This window comes from Hippoglossus hippoglossus, chromosome 7 (assembly GCF_009819705.1).
Source record: "Hippoglossus hippoglossus isolate fHipHip1 chromosome 7, fHipHip1.pri, whole genome shotgun sequence".
Classification (NCBI taxonomy): Eukaryota; Metazoa; Chordata; class Actinopteri; order Pleuronectiformes; family Pleuronectidae; genus Hippoglossus; species Hippoglossus hippoglossus.
The window spans coordinates 19,928,882-19,941,159 of NC_047157.1; the positions used below are offsets into that span (position 1 = coordinate 19,928,882).

The 12,278-nt window shown below is 42.3% G+C and overlaps 1 protein-coding gene across 1 annotated transcript; it reads right to left on the reverse strand.

Moving 5' to 3' along the window:
• Positions 1-2,089: 2,089 nt before the first annotated feature.
• Positions 2,090-9,842, reverse strand: LOC117764585. The gene is given in 19 exon segments (XM_034590486.1): positions 2,090-2,242; positions 2,300-2,708; positions 2,710-3,452; positions 3,656-3,763; positions 3,924-3,975; positions 4,080-4,148; positions 4,234-4,385; positions 4,485-4,530; positions 4,614-4,661; positions 4,753-4,934; positions 5,991-6,057; positions 6,149-6,217; positions 6,314-6,456; positions 8,067-8,170; positions 8,271-8,359; positions 8,495-8,583; positions 8,746-8,847; positions 9,004-9,022; positions 9,586-9,842. Coding segments are annotated over 18 exon segments (2,469 nt in total). The 5' UTR covers positions 9,664-9,842; the 3' UTR covers positions 2,090-2,242; positions 2,300-2,399.
• Positions 9,843-12,278: the final 2,436 nt, after the last annotated feature.

A 12,278-nucleotide genomic window follows, 5' to 3' on the forward strand; every position in this document is an offset into this window, starting at 1 on the left:
GTGTGTATTTTAGATGGTGGATTTAAATTTAGATTCAACATTTAGATTCAATATTTATATTTAATATTTAGGTTTAACAATTAACATTTAGATTTGGATTTAACATTTAGATTTAATATATATATTTAGATTTTAACATTGAGGTTTAACATTGAACATTTAGATTTAGATTTAACATTTAGAACAACAAGTGTAGGTCAAAAATCAGGTAGATTATCCCAAAAAAGGATTATCTCACATAGAAAAATACATAAACTAGAATGGCAAACCTCTGCCAACAGTCGGCTTAAATGCAATCAATCACATTGCACACACTCAGTGTCCTGGATCTGCCCCTTTGTCTGCACCTGTGTCAAACTTTTGATGTTTTCTTTCTTGGCTCATGTCCCATCCTTCCCACACGTTTCATGGAAACCCCTCCAGTAGATTTTGCCTCACCCTTCCAAACAAACAACTAAACCAACCAACCAACAGACTAATGGACATGAGTGAAACACACAACCTCCTTGGGCAAAGAAAAACTGCAGCTTTTATTTGTATAAAATCTTTTTTTCTTCCCATTGTGTGACTGTAATCTTGTATCAATACGCCTCGTTGTCATTCGGTGTAATCAACACCTTGAATTTACATCATGCCTGCGAGTTTAGTGAAATTGAGAAATGTGTGCAGGTGTCACATCAGAGTGAGACACTGTCCTGGTTGTGATAACAACCGGCTCTCCAAACATTGAGTTCTGGGCATGATGTGTAACAATCCACTTCCTGATTAATCCTGTCGAGCAGGTCTTCCTCTGCAGTTCACGCTCAGGTTGTGAAAAACGAAAAAGATTATGAAACACATGCTGTATAACCAGATTTCAATAACATACAAACCTTTTTGTCTCAGTCAGTTTGTTAATTCAGAGATTGCTTTTTTTTTTAAAAACAGATGCCATACAAACATGTATTATGCCAACAGTGGTAGTATCTTAAAACTTAAAATCTATTTCAATGATGATGAACAAATCTTTCTTCAAGGGGCCGTTTAATGTTGCTTTGCAAAAAGTTGACCGTTGAACTATGAAGGCCCCCCATCTGGGAAAGTATCCCCATCATGGTTTTCTTGCTGTAACGCTTTTGAGGTAATGTCTGTAAGTATTATTTTTTCAGTTGATAATATTTGAATAATACAGTTGTTAGTCTGAGTGGCGCGGAGGTGCAGAGCTTGCATCCCAGCAAGTTCAACTCCTGGGGACTTTCTGTGTTTGCATGTTTACCGACGGTTGAAAGATGTGCAAATTTGGGGTAAAAAATAATTGGTGATTTTAAATTGACCTAAGTTGAGAATGGTTGTTGTCTCTGCATGTTTGCCCTGTGATTCGCTGCCTCTTGTGACACTTAAAGGTTCACTGTGTAGAATTCAGTGAAATCTAGTGGTAAAAGTTGCATGTTGCAGCTGAATAGCCCTCACCTCACCCTCCCCTTCCAAACATGAAGAGAACCTGTGGTAGCCTTCAGTTGTAATCAAAACTCAAAAGGTGTTTAGTATGTCCAGTCTGGGCTTCTGTAAAAAAACATGACGGCCTCTGTAGAGAGGACCCGCTCCTGATGTAAATATGAAGAATTAAATAAAAAGGGACCATTCTACGGTAAAAAAAAACAACAACAATTCGTATAATTTAGATGAAAAACACAAGTGAAAACATCACATGGATTATTTTAAATTCAATTTCTGCCAATAGATCCCCTTCACCTTAATCTCACACACTGGACCGTTAAAGGATAAGCAGTAGAGATAATGATGGTTTTCTCTGTATCTCTCTGCAGACAGACAAGTCTTTGAGGTAACACATATTTTTCATGTCCTACCTTTCAGTAATGTGTTCTGAATGAGCGAGGTGCCTGATTTATACTCTGTGCTGGAATACAAGGAGCCAGCATGTGCTCAAATATTGAATTATCGGGCTGCACACAGACAGCGCCACATAAATCCCTCTGAAGGCAATAGTAGCAGACTTGTAATGGTAAAGAATGTAAAGTCTAACAGGATAAATAATAAAAAACTTTCACACATGACTTAAATTAGACACAACTCAGTACAAGCAGAAATGCTGGGACGGCTTCGGCTCAATATATTGGTTCAGACATGCAAATCTGCAGGTGTCTGTTAACAGTAGTCACACAGTTTGACATCTGTTCCCTCATCCACAACCCTGTTCAAGCATTAAATGCACTCTAGATGAAAGAGAGGTATGATTTGCAAACAGATTTCCATATAGTGCTGAGCGTAGGTACAGAGATGAGAGAGTCGTTTCTCACATTTCAGTCGGGAAAGCAACATAAAGGGTCTCTGTCAGAGGCCAGATGCACGAGACGCGATGGAGCCTTTAACGCTTCGCAATATGCAAAAATCTGTCGGTGTCAAGTGATGAAAAGTTGCTGGTGAGTGACGGGCCCTGAGGTGTTCACAGCGGAACGGCATCTCCTGTTTCTCATGTACGTATCATGTGTCCAGCAGAACAAAAGTCTGTCCCCGTAAGACGCGTGGAACTTGAGATTAAAGGCTCTCTGCTCTCCAAGGTGACCCCTGAAGAGGCTCTTGTTCTTGGGCAGTTTCTTGTCTCCCCACATCGGCAGCCGGTGACAGCTTGAGCCTGTTTTGTGTCTTTTCTGACGTCTTTTTCTGTGACGATGTGACAGTCTGCGTTTTCTCTCCTTGCGTCCGCCGCAGCAGTGTTTGCAGCCTGTGGGCCAGCTGTCGTGCCAGCCATATCGACTGCACTTTAGAAAAGAGTCTGGGCCAACAGTGCCCCTTCGATTTGCTCTCTCTTTGCATCCCTCCCAGCTCCTGTATCAAACCCCTGAAATCCTGTGGTAAGCAGTACCGAGGGACGTCTCTGAGGGCTTTTGGGATGTCCCTGCTTTGGCCAAAGCCCTGAAAATAGACAATGGCAACTCCTTGACCTCTGCACTGCTGCAGCGACCCCTGCAGGCAGGCCAGAGCACCTGCAAACACCGGTGCTATCACTGAGCAGGCTTCCCTCTGTGGGTATAAGTCTTTTACACAATCCTCTTTTCTTGCAGCTCTCTCCTTCTTTTTGCCTTTTCCCAGTCTTCTTCCATTTAGTTCATAATGCTCTTGCACATCTACTCCTTTTTCTTTCTTTATCTCATTCTTATCCACGTTTTCTCTCGCCTTCCATTTCTCATAGGTGGTCTTTGCCTCGGGGCTCCAGACAATTAGCACTCTTCCTTGAGCCTTGCGCATGCTTTCCCACTGGCCGTACAGCCAGGGGAGAGGACCCACATCTGCCACTCCAGTCCTGGCCCCGGTCTGTGTGGCCCACAGAGCCATGTGCACGGTGGCCTTTAGCTCCCCCTGCAGAACTGAGGCTAAAGCACACACAGCAGAGACGTGGGCTGACTGCTCGGATGAGCACACCAGCAGCACTTCCTTCTGGATCCAGAGCCAGCCTGGAGGAACATGGGAAAAGACAGAATTGGAGAATTTCAATGCATTTCTAGAAGGTTAACATCAAGCATAGAAATCCACAGAGGCAGGAAACGATTTTAAATCTGAAGATGGAGCCATGCAAGCGCTCAAAGACACAAACAATGACCATACAGGCGAAATGAACCAGAGCCTTGACCTTGTACTTAATGCGAAGTGAACTAACCTGCAGCTCCGCTTCTAGTGAGACGGTGGATGAAAAATCCCAACAAAGCAAAAATAAACACAAGTATCAGAGCTGCCATCACATACAGGCCACGTCTGTTGTGCACGTCTGTGGAAGGAAAATAAAGTCATTAAATCGATTTACTTAGGAGGAGCAGCGTGTGCACAGATGCCGCCGTGCAGGAAGTAATGGAACACAATGGTACATATGTCAGTACAATTGGGCTTGTGTGATTATCCGTGTGTGTAAACATCTTCAGCACACTTACAGTCTGGGCAGAGAATTCTTCTTCCGTGAAGAGCAGGACGTGACTGCCACACCTGCAGGAAAACAAAGCAAAGGAAGAGTAAGAAAGTTGATTCTGAACATGGTGCAATAACTCAGTTTTTTTTTCACCCTGTCAAAGTGGCAGCATGAACTTTACCTGGATACACGGCGCCTGCACAAGAAAGTGAGGAGGCAGTTCCATCTTGGTCTCTGCAGTTCCCCCCTCCTGTGAAGTGGATAAGAAAAGTCACAGATTTACTCACATTAACATTAAATCAACATTTTTTCCCCCTCCCTCAGAATTTACTTACCATTCTTAGTGTGTGCTCCGCTCCAATGGGGGAACATCCCATCTCGTTAATGACACAGAATTGAATCGAGAACGTTGCTGGAGCCAAAGAGGTGAGATACACAAACACACTCTGCTTGCCTGATCCAATATTCACCTCCCATGAGGACATATCTGTAAAAGCCAAGAAGAAGAGGGCATCAAGAGAAATAGGAACAGACTGAAGAGGTGAGACTTTTTAGTATCCCCCCCCCAAAAAAATGTTTGACTCACCAGCCTTGAAAGGACAAGAGATATTATGGCTGCCTTGTAGAGTAAACTGCAAAGATGAAATACAAATAATATGAATCTGCAATAAACGTAAAGCAAATGGACATGTTTTTATACGTAGCTGATTCTCACCCGCACACACATCTTAGGGTGTTTGTCCACAGTGGATGTGTTATACATCTGTCGGGGGGGGAACACAAGGGGTGTTTAAGAATATTAGTATCTACTAGGAATCTATCACCAGCACCAGCAGTGGCCTCGCCAAATGTACCAGGGTCAGTCCGTCCTCGTGTCCTTCGAGTGTGGAGTCGAGCACGGGGACGCAGAGGTGCTCGTGCTGCTTCCAGCAGAGGAGGGCGGAGATATTCATGCTGCTGACTGGACACTCGGAGGCCCACTCCAAAACTGACTCGTACAGGGTGACTTCAGACGAGCGCCACACGTCTTCCACATCTGGTGAGGACGCAAAATGTTAGTAATGAAGTCAGAATAATAATAATAATAATAAATTAATTCATATAGCACCTGTCAAAACAGGGTTTACAGAGTGCTCTGACAGATGAAGCAGTCACAGGAGCAAATCGCACCCTCATAAAAATAATCTGGAAATTAAAGTAATAAGAAGACGGCATCACGTAAAAGCAGCAAATACAAATAGTGCTGTGATGACGTCTATTAAAACCAGTAAGAGGCAGAGTTGCTGCGCTGGGAACTAGTCGGAGGTGAGACAGTGAAGGGAGGAACAGTCGAAGCCTTGACAATATGAACGCATGAATATGAATATGTTAACAACACGGATGCATTCATGTGAAAACCTACGAGATTTGAATTTGCCTGACAGAATAATATGAACTGATGTCTCTTCCATCAATTTACAAAAAAAAAACATATCCAAGTAAGTCATCTAAGTAAAATCATGCTGAATGGGCTTGAATGGGAATCCCCCCCTCAAATACTTCATAAAGAATTTCTTAAGTGGGCGGGATTGTTTCTGAAAAGACAAGTTACACACTGAGGTTTTTTAAACGTCATTTTCCAGTTTTATATGAACCACAAAGTTCCCTTCACCTTGACTCATATTCAAACCAAAACTATCAGCATGGATAGACACCACTAGGGGTCACTGGGTAAACACTGTTCATCTCTTGGTTATTTTGGATGAACCGTCTTTTAAAAGAGAAGAAATTCATTTTAAAATTATTTTCTCAGGACACAATTTTCTCTATGAGCTGATGGAGGGTCCTGCTCTAAACATAATCACATGATGGGTGAGGTTTTTATTCCACTGTTATCAATCACACTTTAATGTCATCTAACACCTTCGCATGGCCGCATGCTCCTCTGATTTGGAACGGATTTTAATGAGTGGTGCAGCTTCATTGAATTTAATGTGACTGTTCGGCGATGGGATTCCCCCAAGCTCGGTTTCACATGGAAATAAAAGTATTTAAAGTAAACAAGAACTTGTTTTCAGTCTGATTCTGACTCCAATCGTCTGTAAAAACTCACCTGTGAGTGCCTTGTTTTGAAAAGGACAGTGTTTCTCTCGGCGGGCGTCCGTGTGTGTGTAATATACCTGTGGATGCAGACAAGTCATGTGCAGCGATGAAAACAAACACACAAAAGTAATTTTCCTGTTTAAAATAATGTGCATGAAGCTCAGGTACCTGAACGCACACGCAGGGCAGCAGGTAGGGGATGTGAAGAACAGCTGATCGAGACTGAGACGGATCAATCTGAAAAAAAACATACAAACAACAATATTGTACATTTTCTTCACGGTGTCCAAACACACATGAGTATATGCAGATGAATGAGCCACTGAGACTTACAGTGATCTGCGGTGAATGTGACCCCTCAACGCACTGGCCTCTTAGGTAACACCACCTGGTGTGCACTTTCTCTCCCAGCTCCACAGTCACGGTGATGGATTTCACCGACCGATTCACAGACACACCGAACTGTGGCACTGGATCTACGTCACAAACAGACAGGATGTCTGTGTGCCGTCAGAAATAACATTCATAGGGCAACAAGGAAAAGTTCATTTTAATGCTGATAACTCCTATTATTATTATTACTACTATTAGTATTATTTCTGTCCATATTTACAGTCTTTTATTTGGGACATAATCATGTTCTGGTTGATTCAAAATGGAAGCAAATTAGTTTTGTCCTGTATTTGTCATGATTTCTACATTCTTGATAATTTTACAGCATTAAAAATGTGTTAACTTATATATTAGTAGTTCCTCTTTGCAGTAAACCCATGGATTAACAACTAACGATTATTACCTCCATCAAGGAGGTTATGTTTCCATCAGTGTTTGTTTGTTAGTTAGTTGTGTGTTTGTCCGTTAGCAACCACTGGAGCGATTAACCCAAAACTTGGAGGGATGTGGTGTTTGTCAGAGAAGAACCCATTCAATGTAAATCCAGATCATTGGACAGATCCAGGAATTTTCCCCCTCTTTCTTTAAGACTGCGAGAGGAAAATTTTCAACATTTTTGGTGATTCCTCATAGAATGAAAAGTGAATGTCGATAGCAAAGGTCAGAGACACTTAGGGGGTTGGCATCGATGAGTGTGTTTAATTTGGTGTGGATCCAAATGTAAATCTGGATCTAGTGGATTTAAATGTGGTGTGAAGTGTAGTCAGCAGCTGTGTGGTAACAAAAATGACTAGAAATCTGTAACTAACATGTTTAGCTGTTAAAGTTCTGGAGTTATAAGGCACGTTTCTATTCTATGATTTCTAAGCAGCTTTGCGACGGACATCGATGATGATATCTACGGAAAATCAAATTAAATCAAAAGATATTATTTATCATTTCTGATGGGAAAATTTGAATTTTGGTGCAAACGCATCTCTGCTGCGCGACAGTTGGAAAATCTGAGCTTTAGAAAGACGATGTGTGATCAATGGAAAAGTTATGTTGACTGATCAGCTTTATCTGTCAGAGTCCTTCCCTCCATCGCTGTCAGTCACAGGGAACAGCTACTAAATGTTTTGATGAGCATGAATAACTGAGTCTCATATAAGATCTCAAGATAAAAAAGTTGCCAAGTCATTTAATGGTTGTTTTTCTTCCTTCAAAGCTGCGGTTGAGCCACGATGGCATAACAACCTGTCAGCAAGATGTAAATCTGAGAGAAAACTAAAGGTCTGTGCTTCCTCTTGGCTCCGTTTCCAGCCTTAGGGAAATCTGTGAGGGGGGGACTTTGACCAATCACAGGGCAGTGCAGAGAGAAGGCAGTACTACTGGTGTGTGCGCGTCGCTTCAGTGGAAAAGCCTTCCCTGAATCGACGGCGTAAAATCCAACGGGAGAGGACACAATTCCAGCAGTAGCAACAACTGATTACACTGCAAAACAAGCCTAATTATTGAATCAAGGGAAAAGGAGTTTAAAAGAGAGTGAGACGATAAACGCAACGACTCGTGTCGGTCATCTGTCAACACCGGAGACGATTCTGTGAGAACAGAATAAGGGAGAATATGTGGAAAATGCAAAAGAGAGAAAAAAAATATTAAAGTAAAAAGAGAAATAAGAAGGCCTTGACGCCAGATATGAGAAGGACCTTACCTGGCACCGTGTAGCTGACATTGCAGCTTGTTGACCTCATGCTGAAGGACACAGACACAACCCTCCCTGCAGGGGCCTTGACACAATCGTATACAATCTCCCACTGAAACAAACACACACACACACACACACAACATCAATCATCTTCAGAAAATAATCCCTAGTTTTTGAAAAGCCAGAAGAGAAACTGCTCTCACCAGGGTAAAGCTGGTATTGCTCTGTTGTATCTGCTGTGTATCTACTCCTCGCTTACAGCGGACTCTGATTTCGCCTGGAATTCTTTCATTGACACACTAAGACGAAGAGATAAGAGAGAAAAGAGAGATGATAACGTTGAATTCCACTCAGTTTGCCACCATGACCGAGGTGACTCTTTGACATGTTGTACATGTGCAGCGTTTCTGGGGACAGATGCAAACAACACCCACCTTGTGTTTGTGTTTCTGACCCTTCTTGGTCGGTCGGATTACCTTCTTAAATGGTGAGAGAATCTCAATCCTCGGGGCCTGGCAGAAGTCTGTAGGAAAACCAGAGGGACACACCTTTCAAAACTTAAATCTGACCTGCAACAATACAAGCTGATAAAATGTATGGAGGATCACGTGTGTGTGTAAGTGTGTGTGCACAAGATAACTGAATGGACTTTGCACTGTAAGACGCATATGGTTTGACTTTGTACCATCAGCCTTCATCCAAACTCGGAGGGTGACACATTCAGAGTACATCTTCCCTGGGCTCTGGGACGGGGTCAGTGTGGCAGGGCAGTGTCCCTCAACATAATCTGTAAAACACACACACACACACACACACACACACACACACACACACACACACACAGAGAGAGAGAGAGAGAGAGAGAGAGAGAGAGCAGCATTAGTGTAGCAGCACACACGTCTTCCACATGTAGTCACTGAAATGTAAAGAGAAAATAACTTACCACCATTTCCATTTCCCTTCTGCAGTAAAGACAGGAAACAAGGAAAGACAAAAGTTTTAGAGAATACATCAAACATTCACTGAGGAGAAAGTACTTCTACAAACAGGACCCGGCGATATGGCCCAAATTTAAATTGAAACCAAGATAAGGCAAAAATATCAAGCATTTTATATTAAAAAGTTTATTTTATTAAATCAGTCCGAATATCAATAATTACCGAAACAAATTTAAAATGATTTCTTACTTACTGGTGAAAGTTGATGAACACTTTACAAACCTGAGGTACATCAGTTATATGTTATCCCTCCTCAAAGCATAAACAATATATTGACAGGCCTATATATTGAACTTTAAATATATTGCTATTGATGAGAAATAAATTGATACAATTATTAATATCTTGTTATTGCGCAACCCAACTTGTCCAAATGCATCGTTACATTAAGGCTGCAGGTGTCCAGTTACTGTGTAGAGGTGATTATTAATTATTAATAATACTACAGTGATACTGACCTCATTCATACTGTACTGACCTGTCTGTATATTGTGTATATATATATAAATGTGTCTGTAAGAACCCACCTGACATGTCGGGGTACATTCCAGCTGCAGAGGAAACATCAGGGCGCTGATAAACGCCAGCGCGGTGCCAAGACGCATCTTTTACGCACGGGCAGGGATTTGGTTAGAAGTCATGGTGCTGTGTCCTCACGGAGCCGTCGCTGGTTCGCGCGTCCATGTCGCTGGTTTGCTCACAAGCGAAATCAAACTTCGTCGAGTGTCTCCCTCCATAAACACACACACACACTGACAGAGACACACACAAACAGAAACACACACCTCTCAGGGGAGGAACACAAACAGCCGCAGCGCACTGACGCTGCGCTCTGAGGAGGTTTATCAGCGACCCCGTGCGGCCTGTTTATTTTTTTCTGAAGTTCCCTGGGAGATAAATGAGGTTTGTTAACTTCTCATTTTTATGATTCTTTTACTTCTAATTCTTTTACAAACCGAGGCCCCTTCAGCTCCGCCTCAGGCAGCCACAGGAGGAGAAAGGACAGGACACACATCTCTGAGTCAAAGCCTGATTGTTAAGTCAGAGGACACTTGTGTGTTGACACCCACTCTGACGGTAAACAGCACTGAGGGGTGTTTGGTGAGTGTAAACTACACTGGGCCTTAGACCAACATATACATAGGTTTGGTTCATTTATAACCCCCCTGCCTGTAAAAATGTTCACTATACATGTATTGGAATATTTCCTGTTTTACTATCTTTCATGTTTTGTATTCTTGTTTTTTATTTGTCCTTCGAGAAGCACTTTGTGATGGCTGTTTTAAAAGGTATTATTATTATTATTAGGTCTAGGGGACTGCAATTCGGTGCAGATCCAGATAAAAATCCAGATCTAGTGAATGTAAATGTGGTTTATGAGGTGATTGTTGGGCCTTGGAGTGACTTGTGCTCTACTAAGTGCCATTCTAGTTTCACAACATCAACTCACCATGACCCTTTGACACTGATCAACAGAAAGAGACAGAAAGGGAAAACAGATGAATCCAAATGAAATAAAAATACAAAGTACTTGTGTATTCTCCTCTGTATGAAGACGAGCCCCACCTGTAACTGCTCGAGCTCTGGTCACATTACATGTTGGGTTAATGAGTATAAACAGTAATCTGGGATTTGAATGTTGTTTTTAAGACATTTCTGTGCAGCTCTCGTTTCCCAGGATCACCCTCTTGCTGGAAAACACATATTTTGTGATGTAGGTGTTAAGTTCAAAGCGCCACAGTGTCTAAGCCTCACAAAGCATGACTGTAGACTAATGTCCTTAAACCCCCTTGCATTCACAGAGTCAGGCTTCAGTTAATGCTTTCTTCTGGAAGACACCAGGGTCTGCACACTGTCTAATTATATACAAACTTTGGCTGTAGACCTTCAGTAAGACACTGAAGAATGTCAATACAATATGTACAGTTCATCTAAATGTTTCTCGGCTGGGTTTGCCTGAGGGTCTATGACTAAAAGCCTGAGGGCAGATAGATGGTAAAAAACTGCGAGAGGGTGTGTGTGTGAGTGAGAGGAAGTACGTTTTGGTTTCCCCTGTTTGTCCTTCAACACTTAGTTCACAAACCCTCTCAGCTCTTCAGATAAAGACAGAAACTTTAAAAATGAGACTCATTGGAGCGCCTCCCTCCGCCGAGGCCCAGCAGCTCCCTTCAATCCAGTCAAGCTGCACTAACCTTCACGCTCTCATAGATCTTCTTCAAGATCCATTAATGATTCTTCGGGGAAACAGTAAAATGTTGAAACATGCTCTGTTTCACAATGTGCAAGACAGTAGAAATGACTGGATCCACAACAAAATATAAAGTGTTCTTCCCGGACCCATAATGCATCCTTCCACTAAGTTCCGTGCTAATCTGTATGGCTGCTCACAAACAAGCAAGCCGACCAACAGCGGTGAAAACACAAGTTAGTTCCTCTGTGGAGGTTATGACTTGTCCTTCAGATACAGACACACAGAGACATAAAAGGTGGCGTCGCTTTAAATTAAGCAATTTAGGCTGATGCCAAAATGATGTGATATGTGGTTTAAATCAACCAGTAAAGAATCACTTTAAACATGGTCATCAGATTTGGATGTTAACAGATAGAACAGAAAAAAGATACCAGGTCTCCACTACACCTCAAGTGTTTGCCACATTCTGTCGAAACCACCGACTGATGCTTATCTGTCTTTTCCACCCAATTGCTGAGCGTCGGGCAGGAAACGAGGCGTCTTCGCTCAGAGTGTCGTCACTTTGGTTGCAGATAGACACGTTGTGGTGAGTGGGTGTTCCACTTGGGTGGGGGATCTTCAACGTGTGTGGAAAGACTGATCTATAAATTTTCGTAATGGGCAAAACAGATCATTGTATCCACATGAACCATGTCGCGTGACTGGCAGAACAGGTTTACAGTGTGTGCTTCATAAACAAAAAAACATACTGCGAGGGGCCGTGAAACCTGTAGAGCCAGTGAGAGAGATGTATAGAGCATGAGTGTAACTCTACAACAGCTTCCACACACACACAAGTCATCGTCTTACATGTTCAGCACAGTAAACGTCTGAACTGAGCACATGACCCATTTGTTGTAACTTAACTCCCTTTGTTACAGGGAAACATGCAAGTTGATCACGTTGTAGGAGCCAGAAATTGGTTAAAGAAGGACATTATTATTATTTTGTTGCTTATGATATAAGATGTAATGGGTTTGTATTTTCGGC